The 15,698-nt window shown below is 38.1% G+C and overlaps 1 protein-coding gene across 1 annotated transcript in view; it reads right to left on the bottom strand.

Moving 5' to 3' along the window:
• Positions 1–15,698, bottom strand: part of LOC128857484 (cholecystokinin receptor type A-like) — a 65,195-nt gene that overhangs the window by 46,327 nt on the left and 3,170 nt on the right. Inside the window, exon 3 of the mRNA XM_054093238.1 lies at positions 12,254–12,748. Within this exon, the coding sequence (XP_053949213.1) occupies positions 12,254–12,748 (495 nt within the window). The remainder of the gene's footprint in view (positions 1–12,253; positions 12,749–15,698) is intronic.

Here is a 15,698-nt window from a genome sequence, read left to right as displayed (position 1 = left end):
GATAGACGCACAATAAACCAATTTATGGTTGAAAAGAGGAAAGCTATTTTCTGAAACAGAAGGTTTCGCAATCGCTATCCAAGACGGAGTTATTCTAACAAGGAATTTCCGAAGGTCGATACATGGCGAGGCAATAGAAGATAGGTGCCGAAGGTGCGGCATTTACGGTGAAACAATCGACCATTTAATTGCTAGATTTAGCGTACTTGCCCCCCGTGAATATGTCATGAGACATAACAATATAGCAAAGATCCTCCACCAACAACTTGCGATAAAACACGGTCTCTTACAAGCAAAAGTCTTGTATTTTAAATATGAACCAAAGGCAATATTGGAAAATGCAAATTTTAAACTGTACTGGGACAGATTTATTTCTACAGTTCAAACCGCAGCTGCCAACAAAGCCGATATCATCTTGTTCGACAAGATAAATAAAACAATCGAAGTAATCGATATAGCGGTGCCCCTTAATCGCAACATCCAAAGCACATACTCCACCAAAGTATCGAAGTATGCAGCTTTGGCCATAGAACTGAAACGGATGTACAAAGCGAGGGAAGTGAATATAATTCCAATAATTATATCGTCCAATGGATTAGTGCCTAAGCATTTAATAAAAAACTTAAAGAAGTATGACTCCTAACACCTCTTAGAAGACATGCAGAAGTCGACCATACTGGACACATGTGCAATAGTTCGTAGATTTTTAAATATTTAAGCAATAGTAATCGCATGGGCGTAGAACTTGGACTACGCTCCACCAGAGCACAATCCCTTGAAAATTTTCTCCGGGATGTGTAATCTCCGGCAATAGCCGAGATGGATTAAGCTCAAATAATATAAAATAAAATAAAATAAAATAAAATAAAATAAAATAAAATAAAATAAAATAAAATAAAATAAAATAAAATAAAATAAAATAAAATAAAATAAAATAAAATAAAATAAAATAAAAATAGTCTGCCTTTCCATTCTACACAAAAAGTTGCTCACCAGTTTTAAATTAAACAAAAAATTAGACGGATATTTTAATTCTACCTTTATTTCTCATTATAATCTGAAAACAAATGTTAATCAAAGGAGCCCATCTTTTGGGTTGTATGGCGGCTGTTGACAAGCCAAATATATATACATTAGGCCGGGTCGATTTGTGGGGAGGCAAAAAAATCGTCCATTGCTCTGTGAAAATCATATTCTAGGGATCAAAATAAGAAACTTTGCCCAAGGAACCATACCTCTAAAACGAATTCTGATGTCCCCCAATTTGGGTCGAACTTTTTAGTTTATTTTCTATAACTCACTTAAATTAATTTTTTCATTTACATATGTTCTGACTAAATAAATTTCTTAAGAGAAAAATAGATATTATTATAAGTAAATAATAAATATTATTATAAATAAATAAAAGTAAAGAAAAAACATAGCCATTTAGCAGATTTTTTCTGGTAAGGGCAAAAATGGTGATATTTTGAAATGATTGTATGGGGAACCCCCCAGGGGAGTTTCAGGGGGTGTGCCACTAGCATGGGTGGATCGGTCGTCCAAAGTTAGTGAGGGCGGTCATACATTTGGACTCGATTGGAGCACTCTAAATGGGTCAAAGTGGCATTTTTCATTCGACCCAAATTAGGGGACATCAGAATTCGTTTTCGAGGTATGATTCCTTCGGCAAAGTTTCTTATTTTGATCCCTAGAATATGATTTTCACAGAGCAATGAGCGATTTTTAAATCGGCCCGCCCTAATATACATCTACAAATGTATGTACTCGTATCTGTGCATTTGCGTCTGTATGTACGTCATTAACTTTATCGAAGTTTTAATTTTTCCACATAATATATTTATTGCTGATGTACATATTTAAGTAGATTAGCTACGGAAATGACTACATCGCGCCAATTATATTTAACAGCAGCCCAAAAGAGTCTGGTGGGCGGATTGTGGTTCATTATAACACATTTTGATTGATTCAGCTTCAAGCCAAGAGTGACGGTGGAAATATTTTCTATTTTAATGAGCCAAAACAAAAACAAGAGGGATTATTTATGAATTTTCTTACCTTTATTTTGCTTTCCACTTGTCGCCATATTTAATTTTCTATATTCTGGCCCGTGCAGCCAAGTGAATGTTTGCGTATCCCACAGGCTGTTGACCCGTAAAGAAATTTTCTAACCGCAATTTAGGGTTCTATCAGGAAAATTATAGAACTAACATTTTCTAAGAACTGTGCGGAGGTTTTAAACAGAAGTAAACTTTCTAAGCTAATCAAATCTGCGCGTGCTTTAATTTCACATGAAAAAAGTCAGCCATTCGGCATGAAGCTCTATACCTTGAGAAGATATGCAGTTTGTTGGCCTTGCTGGGGTTTCATCTATACCCTTAAAGTTTTTAGAACTTTTAATGCTGATGTAATTGAAGTGAATTGGCTATTTGATAACTTAAATACTGCAAAATACATACAAACCCGTATACTACGGCATGGTGGTCCACCTACAGAGTTCTTGGAATTTTAACTATAGATTTTTAACTAAAGATTTACCAGCTAAAATAGCATTCGTGATGCATCGAAAATTTTGTTTATCTAGGCAATTGCAATGTGGGCCACTTTTCACGTAAAACATATATTGGGAAAATTTTAAAATCGCAAAATCAGCTGAAACGACGAAGTCAATTGGCGCTGATTTCACTGCATTGCATTATTTTTGCATGGGAAGCTATAAAGTAGAGGCGGTTCGAGCGTACAAACCTAAAATGAAAGTTATCATTGCTGTGAATGTAAATGCTGAGAGTCGCGTAAATCTACTGAAACATTGCTTGAACAGAGTGAGTTGCTGTAAAGCCAAATGTCAAAGCCATTTCAATGGAATTGTCTTTCAAATTTAATTACAAGGTTTATTCACTCCAATCAAAAACAAAGTTCATTGAAAAATATTCATGCGCTTTTATTTATAACCGAACGCTACATTAACACCTATTAAACAGTAGCTCAAAATAGCCCAACACCCGTACATGGGCCGCTCATTAAATAAACATGCAAGTTGACTTGGCATTAGGCAAGCAAAAACAGTGTTAGTTAAATATTTTCGGTTTTCTTGTTTGCTTTATGTGTAGGAAATTTTGATTACAATATGCATAATAGATGAGGGTCATTATTTATTCAGCATGTTTTTGTTTATTTACGACAATTCTGTGTGCTACGCTGAATGTGCTTTTTACGTTTTTATACGGTTGGCAACGACTGTTGGCCCAAAAGTTATCGCTTCGAGCCTCACTTTAGGTGTACTTTATCGAATTTATAGAAAAAGTTTTTGTAACAATTAGAGGACATTAGCTTGCTTTAAAAACGCCTGAGATTAGGGGGCAACAAACGGGTTCCAATTGGAAATTCCTGAGTGGAGTTCTATGGAGTTGGCGTTAACACCCGTTTTGGGTATTTGGCTGAGCTGCTCCTCCTATTTTTTTTTTTATTTCAGTGTCATTTATTGTTTGTTGAAGTATGACAGTAGCTTGTTTTTTTACTTTATCTGATGCCATTAAAACCGTGTCATCCACGAATGTGGCTATCATGCAATTTTTTGTTTTGTTGGGATCGGTATATCTGCTGTAACTATCAAGTACAAGGTGGCGCAAAAGTAACCTTGCGATGTTTTTTGGCTGTAATTAAAAAAAAAATGAAAAACTTTGATTCTTCTTGTGGATTATTTTTATTTGGTCTTTTAATTTATTTTACATCAAGTCGAGAATATGACGTCATGTAAATGGCCGCCGCCACAGTTGATTGTCATTTGAGCCCTTTTTATGGCATTTTCCATCACTTTGGCCAAAACTTCCGGCGATAGGTCCTCACATTCTTGACGGATATTGTCTTTAAGAGCTGCAAGAGTCTGAGGCCTGTTGACATAAGCCCGCGACTTCAAAAAGCCCCACAAAAAAAAGTCTGAAGCGGTCAAATCAGGCGATCTTGCTGGCCAGTGCAAATCGCCAAAACGGGAGATTAGGCGCCCGAGAAATGCATCCTTCAGCATATCGGTTGTGGCACGTGCAGTGTATGCCGTTGCACCGTTCTGTTGGAACCACATGTTTTCCAATTCCAATTCATCAAGTTGCGACAAAAAGAACTCGTTGATCATTGCTCTGTAGCGCTCACCATTCACAGTAACCGTTTGGCCCGCGACGTCTTCGAAGAAAAAAGGTCCGATGACTCCTCCAGCGAAAACAGCACACCATACAGTGACTTTGAGCGGATGTAATGGCTCTTCGTGGGTTACACGCGGATTTTCAGTGTCCCAGAAGTGTAAATTCTGCTAATTTACGTACCCGCTAAGATGGAAATGGGCCTCATTACTCATGATTATTTTTGATGAAAAATCATCTTCCTCTTGGTGGTGATTAAGGATGGCTTGAGCGTATGTTAGACACGATTGGCGGTCAGCAGCTAACATCTGATGCACCGTCTGGACTTTGTACAGAAACATCTTCAAATCTTGGACCAAAATTCGCTGTAAAGACTGTCGACTGATACCCATTTTCGTGGCACATCGTCTGGTCGATGTCGGCGGCGCTTCCATGACAACCTCGGCCACAGCAGCAATATTCTCTGCAGAACGGCTACTCCGGAGTCTGCCACGCCTGGCAGCATCTCGTGTTGTGCCAGTCTCTTCGAGGCGAGCGGCTAAACGTCGCAGTGTTTCACCAGTAGGCGTTGGACGGCGAGAAAATCTGCGACGAAATTCACGTTGTGCCAAAGTCACCGACCGATTATTGGTCAAATAAATAGTCAGCAATATTCCGTGATCTGGAGCAGTGTAGCGTAACATTGTTTATTAACGTGTATTTCGCATGTGTTTACTACACCAATGTCAAAAGAGAACTGACATTAGGGGCCAATCGCAAAATTTATAGCATTTTCTGATTGGAGGATTACTTTAGCGTCACCTGTTACAATAGAGCGCCTAGGACACTACCTTGGGGTACACCTGCTATCATTTACTTCATGCTTGAGCATTCGTCTTCGAACTTTATGAAAAAATGTCGGTTTTCCAGGTAACTTTTGAGAATGGTGAAGTGATTCCGTGGTAATATTTCGCTTAGCTTGTGCAGTAGTCCTTTATGCCACACCGTGTCAAAAGCTTTTGCAATATCTAGGTAGACAGCTGTGCAGAACCTTCTATTAGCCATATCATTTAGTATGTTGTTTATAACTTTGTGGACTTGTTGCACAGTTGAATGTTGTCGTCTAAATCCAAATTGATGGCTTGGTATTATACTTTTTTCTGTCAGAATTTTGTCTAATTTGGCAAAGAATATTATTTTCAAATACTTTTGAAAGAATGGGCAAGAGACTGATGGGGCGATATGATGTTGTTTCTGATGCACTTTTACCTGGTTTGGGGACTGCCGTTATTTGTGCAACTTTCCAGAGGCGTGGAAAGCACTGTGTCCTTAATATGCTGTTGAATATTTGTCGTATATATGTGATTGCTACATCAGTTAATTCTTTTAGTATTTGACTAACCCGTTTTCATTGCTCCACCTCTCTATCTTGCAACTTGAGCGGTTCAATTTTGTTTAACTGCGCCCCTAATCTTGAAGTATTTCATAAAAATTAAAAGTGCAATCCTGGTTTTTTTCCTGCGCACTTCTAACTTGTAAGCAAAACATTTCCAACGCCCTTCATTATAACTTTTGTTAATTTTGTAATAAATCTGGACAAATATTCATGCTTTTGTTACTACACCCAGGTACACCATTAGATTCCCTTTCCTTTAGTGTTCAAGCGCGCAATGGCTCATACTTTTGGGACTTTCGATTATAATGAAGGTAGTTTCTAAAGTCATTACATCCGAGGTGTAATGGGTATTCACCCTAGAGCGCCGTTATACCATAAATATGCCCCTCCTGCTGGCACTTATTGAGCAGCGGTTTGAGCACATTCGACAAATTAGCTTAGGGAGCTGGGAGCTTAGCACGCACACAAATAGCCATCTGCTTTTTTGCATACATACATGCATATGTATGCGTAAAAACAAGCTTCCTCTGTGCATACATAGACACCTGCTGGAATATTATGTTTTTTGTGAGCAAAATTCTGTGGTTTGGTTTATGTTTCGTTTATTTATTGCGCGCGAAATGTAAATAAATATTAAAAATAAATATGAAATAAATGGAATCCAATAAAGTATTGTTAATACAATAGAAATTTAAATGTCATCCCTCGAATAGGTCAATTGCATGATTCAATGATAAAAGGTTTGCTCAGTAAGCAGCTTTCTCGTTCTCTCTTGACAAATCGGCTCCCTTAACAAGACACTGGTTTGCTAGCTCTAGAAATTTTGAGTAACAATGGAGGAAAAGTAAAATTTGTAGAAAAAACATTTCATTTTCAAAATGGTCTACTTACGAGCAACAACTCGCTAAAGAGTTCTTATCGGTCTTTAACAAAATAATTTCATATTGGCGAAGCTTCTTAATTCCGCGATCGATTTTAAATTTAATAATTAATTCAAGAAATATTTTAATTTACAATAATATATTTAAATATTGGATTAAGTGAAATAATTTCTTGTTTTAATATTAGACTTGGCAATTTCCGCTAATAACTTTTATTCGTACCATTATTTACATTCAACTATTAATAAAAATTTATCTTTTAAACTGTTCGCAGTTTGTTTCCATTTAAGAAAGAAAATACTTTTTTGCTACCATTTTTACCAAAAAGGATTTAATTTGTTCCACTTTATTCACTTCTTAAATACAACCTTTTGTAAGGGAGTGTCAAAAATCAAGTGTCACTAGTGAGCAAACCTTTAATAATTGAATCATGGGTCAATTGCACGTACATACATAAGCTATTATATTGCCACAAAGTCTGAAAATATTTTTTTTTAATTCATAACTTTAATTAAATTACTGCAATTGTCGTTTTACTTTTTTCGAATATAATTTTTAATAGCCTGAAGTAATAAACTATGCAATTTTGCTTTTTTCACTATGATTGTTACGCCGCATTTGAATCAGATGTCAGATATTTTATATCCCACCACATTTTAGTGGAAATTTTCGATATAAACATTAATTTTGTCATATTTCGCAAGTGAAGGTGAATAAGAAAAATGCCGCTGAAATTTGTTAGTTATTGAAAATTCAAGCTAATGCTTTTCTCATTTGCTGTCAATTAGTTAAATGAATATTAGAAGTGATCCTAAAGCGTCGTACGGCCGCCGTAGCCGAATGGGTTGGTGAGTGATTACCATTCGGAATTCACAGAGAGATCGTTGGTTCGAATCTCGGTGAAAGCAAAATTAATAAAAAACATGTTTCTAATAGCGGTCGCCCCTCGGCAGGCAATGGCAAACCTCCGAGTGTATTTCTGCTATGAAAAAGCTCCTCATAAAAATATGTGCCGTTCGGAGTCGGCATGAAACTGTAGGTCCCTCCATTTGTGGAACAACATCAAGACGCATTTATTTTTTTTTTTCTTAAAGCGTCAAACGCATTTCCCCACAAGTGTCAGAATAAAGCGGTAAACCTAAACGTTTTGCCTTCGATATGAGTGGGCCATGGAGGTTAAAACTGAGCCTAAATGGCTCAAAGGCCTAAATAAGGGTCCTTATTTTATTCAAAGTTACTTAAATTTATTCAAAGATTATATTGTTAAATAAAATAAATAAAACAAATAATTGGCGCGTACACTTCTGTTAGGTATTTGACCGAGCTCTTCCTTCTACAGATGGACTAAAATGTTGTGGGCCTAACACATACATGACACTACTTTTATTGCATTCACCTCTTTTTCAGCTAGTACTAACCTTAAGGACACAGATACCTGTAAAATTTCGAAACAAAAAATTTTTTTTTTTATAAAATGTTAATATAATCCTTTAAGAATATGACAAAAAAAATTTAGAACGTAAATTTAAGTATTTCTTATATTATGCGATCGTCAACCGTGACGACTCTATTCTTTGCATTCGAGCGCTGGGAGAGGTTTAGTTACATTGCCGACTTAAGACGCGTTTTTCTCAAAACTATATTTTTCGAATTGGCGTACACAATAACTCGAAAAGTTACTGACCGATCTCCCTGAAATTTTGCACACATCTTTTTTATGATATTACTTTCTATGTGAATTCACAATTCGAAAATTTAAGAAAAACAAATTTTTTGAAGCAAAAAAAGGAGGAAAATTCGCCCCAAAATTCATTTTTTTAAGCATTTTATTCGCGAATTTTTCTCTTTTCCATTTTTATTTAATTCATATAGAAATTAGAACACAATAAACAAAAAAAATGTTTGGTTTTTTGTATTCCGATGACGCCGATGCTACAATGCCCCGCTGCGACCTTCCTGGAAGAATTGAGTGTACATCCGCCATTTTAAATGATTAAAGTAAAAAAAAATTATACAGGGCCGTCGAGGTACATCCGGGATGTTGAACTTAAAATCAAAACTATTGGATATTTACTCAAAAATAATTTTATTTGCACTTAACTTTGTATAATGTGAGTACACATATCATAGTTGAAAATTATTCAATGTAACCTCCATCTCGTGCAATTACCTGCTCCAGCCGGGACCTGAAGCACCCACATGCGCGAGCTACCTTCTCTTTGTCCATTGTGGTCATCACTTCCTCGATGGTTGTGTTCAGGGCGTCCTTAGTGTTATGAGGCTTTGCGTTAACTTTTGCTTGAACTGTGCCCCACACGTAATAATCAAGAGGATTGCAGTCTGGGCTTAAAGGTGGCCAAAAATCTGGTGACCAGTGGTAGGGTAGGTTGTTCTGGAGCCAAGCCTGAGCCTTCTTTCCTTTCTGAGTAGGTGCGGAGTCCTGCTGAAACACATATTCTCTTCCAGCAGCCACGCGGTCCATCCAGGGTTGCGTTTTTTTGTAGCCAAACCACTCAATTATCTCTTTAGGGCTTTTTCCGGCGCGAAGTGACTCTAGTATCGCAGCTCTTCTGTCCTGCTCTCGACTCATCGTTTCACTAGCACTTACTCCGGCACTCCAATATCAATCAGAAAACAATACACAAAAAATATGTCCCTTTATAAGCGGTTTTAGACTTAAAGCTACTGCTCCAGAGCTTTCGAAATGTTTTCCGGATTTACCTCGACGGCTCTGTATATTATTTTAATGTATAAATAAACTGTATGCCAATTTTGAAAAAAACAATTTTTGACTTCTTCATTTTAAATAATTTTAATGAAAATCAGGGAATATATGGCCATTTACAAGTATCCCTCTTGAAAGGACAGGTGTTAAAATTTCATGATATTCTATTCATTAGTTCATGAGTTGTTGTGCCAAGAGTGACGCTGCTTTTGCTATTTTCAAAAAAGAATAAATCAAAAATAATTTTCTGTTTTAATTTTACACAGGTTCTTGGTGGGGGAAAAAACCGTTCAAACAAAGCAATGGCTTGAAGAGTGTTACGGGGGCTCCGCTCCATCAGAAACAGCAATAAAACTATGATTTGCTGACTTCAAACGAGGTTCGTGGTCGTAGAGAAACCGATGAGGCACAAGGCAGTGGACGTCCAAATGAGGCGGTAACACCAGAGAGCAACAAAAAAATCTACAAAATTGTTTTGAGTGATCGGAAAGTGAAGTTGCGTTAGTTAGCTGACATTGTCAAGATAGCAAAGGAACGTCTTGGCTTTATATTGCATGAGCATTTGACTATAAGAAAGCTCTGTGCAAAGTAGGAGCCACAAGTAAATCAAAGCAATGGCAAAACTATCTGGATTGAACTTCGAATTGCTCCCACATTCACCGTATTCGCCAGATTTGGCTCCTAGCGACAACTGGCTCTGTTGTTGTTGAAGTGGTTGAGTATTTCCACCGAAATAATCCTAATTAGTGACCCGCACCATTTTAATACCATCGTTCTCGTACAATGATGTGTTTTTTTTTTTTTGTTCTAAGTCAAATCCATTTAGTGAGGTCCAAGTATAGCAGCAAATTCTTTACCTCGATGTCTGAGATCTCATTAACTTGCTGCAGGAAAGGCTTACCAAAGGAGCGGAGTCGTGCCCTAGCTAGCCCTGGACATTCACATAAGTAGTGGAAAATACTTTCTTTCGCTCCTTCCGCTTGACAGCTCCTGCAGATAGGATTGAAGGGTAGATTGAGTCTAGCTGCATGATCCTCTACTTTCCAATGGCCTGTAAGGGTTGCAGTGATGCGTGAGATGTTTGGCCTCTGACTGTTCGCAGACCTAAAAAAAATGCTCGCCGGTAAGAAATTTCGCTTGAATGAAGAAGTTATCGCTGAAACCGAGGTCTATTTTGAGGCAAAATATAAATCGTTCTACAAAAGTGGTGATGAAATGTTAGAGCGGCGCTGGAATGATTGCGTTGTTCTTGATGGAAATTACGTTGATAAATAAAGCTAAATTTGAAAAAAAAGAAACGTGTTTTCTTTGTTGACCCGGGACTTTTCAGCCCATGTGTTGTGTCTTTTTTCCTAACAGAGCGTCGTCACATTATGCCGTTAAAACGTAGCAGTTTTAAATTAAGCGAAAAGTTAATTTTACTCCAAAAGAGCGGAATCCCACAAGCTCTCAAGAATGTCATCCAAGAGAGGATTTCTTTGGGAATGAAGTTCAACTGGAGAGCTAAAAATTGTGAAGAAGATCGGAACATGTCTTCGAAAAATAGACAAATATGCAGTTCAGCAGTCATTCGAAGGCGTCCCTACAACTACTATGCATTAATTTTTCTTAAGGGGGTATTCTAGTCTAGAAATTAAAAAAAATCGAAATTTTTTTGTTTCAAAATTCGATTGTTTAAGTATTCAAAAATATCTTCCTAAAAGGATTTTTTAAAATTCAAATTATTTTCGAAGTTACAACTATTTTAGTGACGCGACAGGTAGACTGGTTTGAGCGGACGTGTTTTTCTCGAAACTACTTCTTTCCACACATGGCGGCCGCCCTAGCCGAATGGGTTTGTGCGTAATTACCATTCGGAATTCACAGAGAGAGCGTTGGTTCGAATCTCGATGAAAGCAAAATTTATAAAAACAGTTTTCTAATAGCGGTCGCCCCTCGGCAGGCAATGGCAAACCTCCGAGTGTATTCCTGCCATGAAAAAGCTCCTCATAAAAATATCTGCCGTTCGGAGTCGGCTTAAAACTGTAGGTCCCTTCATTTGTGGGACAACATCAAGACGCATACCACAAATAGGAGGAGGAGCTCGGCCAAACATCCAAAAAGGGTGTACGCGCCAATTATATATATATATATACTTATTTCGATACGGTCGGCACGATATCTCAAGTTCTAATCAACCGATTTGCTTAAAGCTTGTTATGAATATTCCTTACATATTATATATCTCTATCGGATGACGCACGAAAAACTAGAAATTTCAATTTTTTAATATGTGTAAACAATTCGACAAAGTTTTCAAATTACGGAAAAATCTAGTGCAATTTTTGATAATGACAATCATATTAATTAAGAATTTATCATCGTTTTTTTTTTGCTGATGACCACAAACGTAGAAATCGTGACGACGAGGACACTGCCTATTGTTTTCCCCTTCCACTTCAAAAGCGCATAGTTCCATGATTTTTTTTTTTTTTTTTTAAATTCATTTTGTGTGCTCTTAATATATAAATAAATAAATGTTAAAAAACTGGATAATAAAAATATAAATAGCTTTTTTTATTCACCGTCAAAATATGCTCGAAGTTCGAGGCTCTAGGCCAGAATACCCCCTTAAATTTTATTTTAAACCCTCTGTGAAGAATTAAAAGAAAAACATTCGTTTTACAACGTTTTTTCTTCTCAACATCCGTTGGCGCAGTGCACATTTTCGGTCGTTATTTCATTTCACCCACTGTTTTAACACACCTGCAGGGTGTAAAATGTACAAATATAGACGCATAAGCCTTTACCTGATGTTTACCAAAACAAAAAAAAACCAAAAAATAAACAAGCGAATGCCAAATACTAAGCGCGCAAGTCCCACGCGTGGCAGCTTTCATTTTACACCATAAATTATCAAAATTTTTCACCGGCACCGCCAATGATACCCCAGAGCATTGCGTTTTTCCTCGTATTGCCTTTTATTTTTGGTCGCATGCACAAAAATGTAATATTTTTTTGAGAATTTTCTCCTTTTTTCTGTATAGCCAATCGACTTTCTCGCTCTGATTAAACCGGACGACTCCTTTGTTGTTCCCAATTGGACAAACATTCCAATCAAGTGCACTGAAGTAAACTTAAGAATACAAAATCTACCTACCATAACAGTGTTGACGTTGCTCTACACTTTTCTTTTGCTGTTCTTGTAGTGACTGCTGTTGTTGTAACTGCCGACTTTGGGATGTTGATTTCTTCATGGAGTGTTGTCGCTCTTGTGTCGTCTCGTAATCATCACCGCCAACACTAATACTACTGCGGCCACGTACACGAAAAGAGACATTGAATTGAAATCTACTCGCTGGCTTTGTTGTAGTTGTTGTATTCGGTACCAGTGCGGTGGTTAAAGCATCCACTTCATTGCCCAATTTGCCACCGCCACTTCCACCTCCGCCGGCTATAGCAGACGAGGCGACGCTGCCGAAAATCATGGCACGTTCATTCTGCATACCCACATACAGGGTGCGTGTAATCAATATATACGCAAAGCTGAGTATCAGTAGGGGGAGCACGAGTAAAATGAGATCTAAAAAAATATTGTAGGAACGTTCGTAGGCGAGACTGTCTGCGGGCCATTGTTCGCGACATTTGCGGAGGCCTGAAAAAAGATCAATAGGGAAAGGTGGAGGAATTAAATTAATATGAGTAAATACATCAAATCAATGAAACGACAATGAAATGGCAACAAAATTCTTTCAAAATGGCAAATCATTATTTGTTCTAATGCGTTGAAATTTAAAAAGAAATCAATAGACAAAATTTCATTAGCACGCTTTTAATGCTCACAGCTAACAGGAATGTAATGAACAAAATGCAAACGGCGTTTGAGACACATTTATTGTAAATAATCGCATCTTCTTTTCCCGCGTGGCTTTATAAGCTTTAAAAGCCGCTTTGTTAAGCATCAAATTGCATTTAAAACCATAAAACCCCATTTAAAACTCTGCCAACAAGGGGCGCAACGCTTGTATATATTTGTACAGTAAAACCTCGATACAACAAACCTGGTAATAAAGAAAAGCTTTATATAGCAAAACATTTGCCGAGCACGCTGAAAGACCCCAGCCAAGTATTTTATATAAAAATGCTCCATAGATACAATTCTACCGCTTACCCAAAGGTGCGCGTGTGCCTATGACTAAAGAAAGGTTAGGTGGAAATGGTTGCCCATAGGGCACACTTGAGCCAAAAAAAGAAAAACAAAAAATCGTCTTTTGAGATACCATACTAAACGAGATAAGAAGACTGGGAAAAAAGGAAAGAGCAGAAGGGGGGTTTATGCATTTGAAGACCGATTCGCGGTGGTGTTAGCCACTTCGTTCTGCTGATGAAGTTCATCAGGTTTTTAATATTAATGCCTGATATATCAACAGGCGTAGCAAAAAGATGAGAGCCAAGATACTTAAATGTTAGCCCTTCGGCAATTCAGTAGAAGGTGCTGAGATGATTCCACTACATCCTTCATAAATCAGACGCCAAAAATAAACGAAGTAATTCCGAGACTCACAGCATGTACGAGGTGTGTGCAAAAAGTATGGCGAATTTTGAATTTTCGCAGGTTACGTTTATTCGAAGCTCGATTTTTTTTGCAGCGATATGTTGGTGCTCATGTCTCTCAATCATGCCGACGAGTTCGACCATTTTGAATGTTCAGCTAATTGTTGACAGCTGCTTTGCTTGCACGTGTTTCGGCTCGTCTTCGACTTTTTACCTATTCAAAAAGATGGATCAAAGAACCTGTATCAAATTTTGTGTGAAAAACGAAATTAAGTGCGCGGATGTATACCGAATGTTGACTGTGTCAGAAGCTACTTTGGACCAAACCCGAGAATATGTGAACGACGAAGAGCGTGCCGGACGTCCGAGCACTTCAACAACAGAAGAAAAAAGTGATGATGTGAAGAAAATGGTATTGGCTCATCGTCGAATCACCATTAGAGAAGTTGCTGAGGACTTAGACATATCGATTGGCTCGTGCCATTGGATTTTTTTCAATGATTTGGGCATGAGACGAGTCGCCGCGAAATTCGTACCAAAACTGCTCAATTTCGACCCAAAGCTGCATCGCGTTAACATTGCTAATGAGATATGAGATGTTGGACTCTGCCCGCGATGACCCAAATTTGCTCCAGACAGTCATAACTGGTGAGGAATTGTGGGTTTATGGTCATGACGGGGAAACCAAAGTTCAATCATCTCAATGGAAGCTGCTGCACGAACCAAGACCGAAAAAAGCGCGCCAAGTTCGGCCGAATGTAAAAGTTTTGCTTTTCGTTTTCTTCGATTGCAGGGGCATTGTGCATGAAAAGTTCTTGCCAGAGGGTAAAACGGTCAATAAGAAATGCTACCTGCAAGTTATGCGCAATTTGCAATTTGCGCCAGAAACGCCCGGATTTGTGGAAGAACAAAAATTGGCTCTTGCATCACGATAACGCCCCTGCTCACACATCGTTGTTCGTGCGCGACTTGTTGGCCAAAAAAAACACACAAATGATGCCACAGCCACCGTATTCCCCAGATCTGGCCCCCTGTGACTTTTTCTTGTTCCCGAAACTGAAGAGGCCCATGAAAGGACGACGCTACGCTGCGATTGACGAGAAAATGACGGCATCGAAGGAGGAACTGAACAAGATGGAACAAATGATTTTTTGAAGTGCTTCGAAGATTGGAAAAAGCGTTGGCATGCGATACTTATTGAACACACCTCGTATAACTCGCAGCCACTGTTCTGTAATAGCACCCACGACACTCGACCGCTGAGACTTTATTAACCACAGGAAATCTCACTCTCTAGTTTTGCAGGGTAACTACCTCACAGGTCCCCTGTCTAGCCAGCTCATCCGCCTCGCAGTTTCCTGCAATGTCGCTATGACCAGGTACCCAGATGAGCCTTATATCAAAGAATTCGGTTGTAATCGAAAGTGAAGTCAGGCATTCTCCAACCAGTGTCGAGTGCACCATCATCGAGCACAGGGCCTTGATTGTCGTTCGGCTGTCGAAGTAGATATTAACCTCCATGACAGTTATTACGTGATCCAGAAATCTACTTGGCATAGGCAAAAAAGTATGCAAATTAGACACAAATCAGCGGTATTTTTCTTTTCCATACTCATAAAATAAATCGTGGAAGAACGCCTTTTGGATTGGAGTTAATCTATAAAACGTGATACATTTTTAAAGTTCTAAACCACCACTGTTTTTCTTGATATACTTTATATCTCTTACACTCTTTAGTTGTGTTTCGCCGAGTTCCTGCTCCTATTTGTGGAGTGCGTTTTGATGTTGTTCCACAAATGGAAAGGTGTACAGTTTTATGTCGCCTCTGAACAGCAGATGGTTTTTTATGAGGAGCTTTTTCAAGGAAGAAGGCTTGCCATTGTCCTCCGAAGAGCAACCCTTATGAGAACAAACTTTTTCAATCATTTGGTGTTTCGTGCTCGGGTTCCGAAGCCCTGCACTCCAGCTACTAATGATTTTCATGAAACTTATCAAAAAATAAAGGATAACCCCTTGATATGTAGGTTTTTGCTGTGAATCCGATTGGTGGC

This window comes from Anastrepha ludens, chromosome 3 (genome assembly GCF_028408465.1).
Source record: "Anastrepha ludens isolate Willacy chromosome 3, idAnaLude1.1, whole genome shotgun sequence".
Taxonomy (NCBI): domain Eukaryota; kingdom Metazoa; phylum Arthropoda; class Insecta; order Diptera; family Tephritidae; genus Anastrepha; species Anastrepha ludens.
Note: the sequence above shows the minus strand (reverse complement) of the source record. Positions and strands in the feature narration are given on the sequence as shown.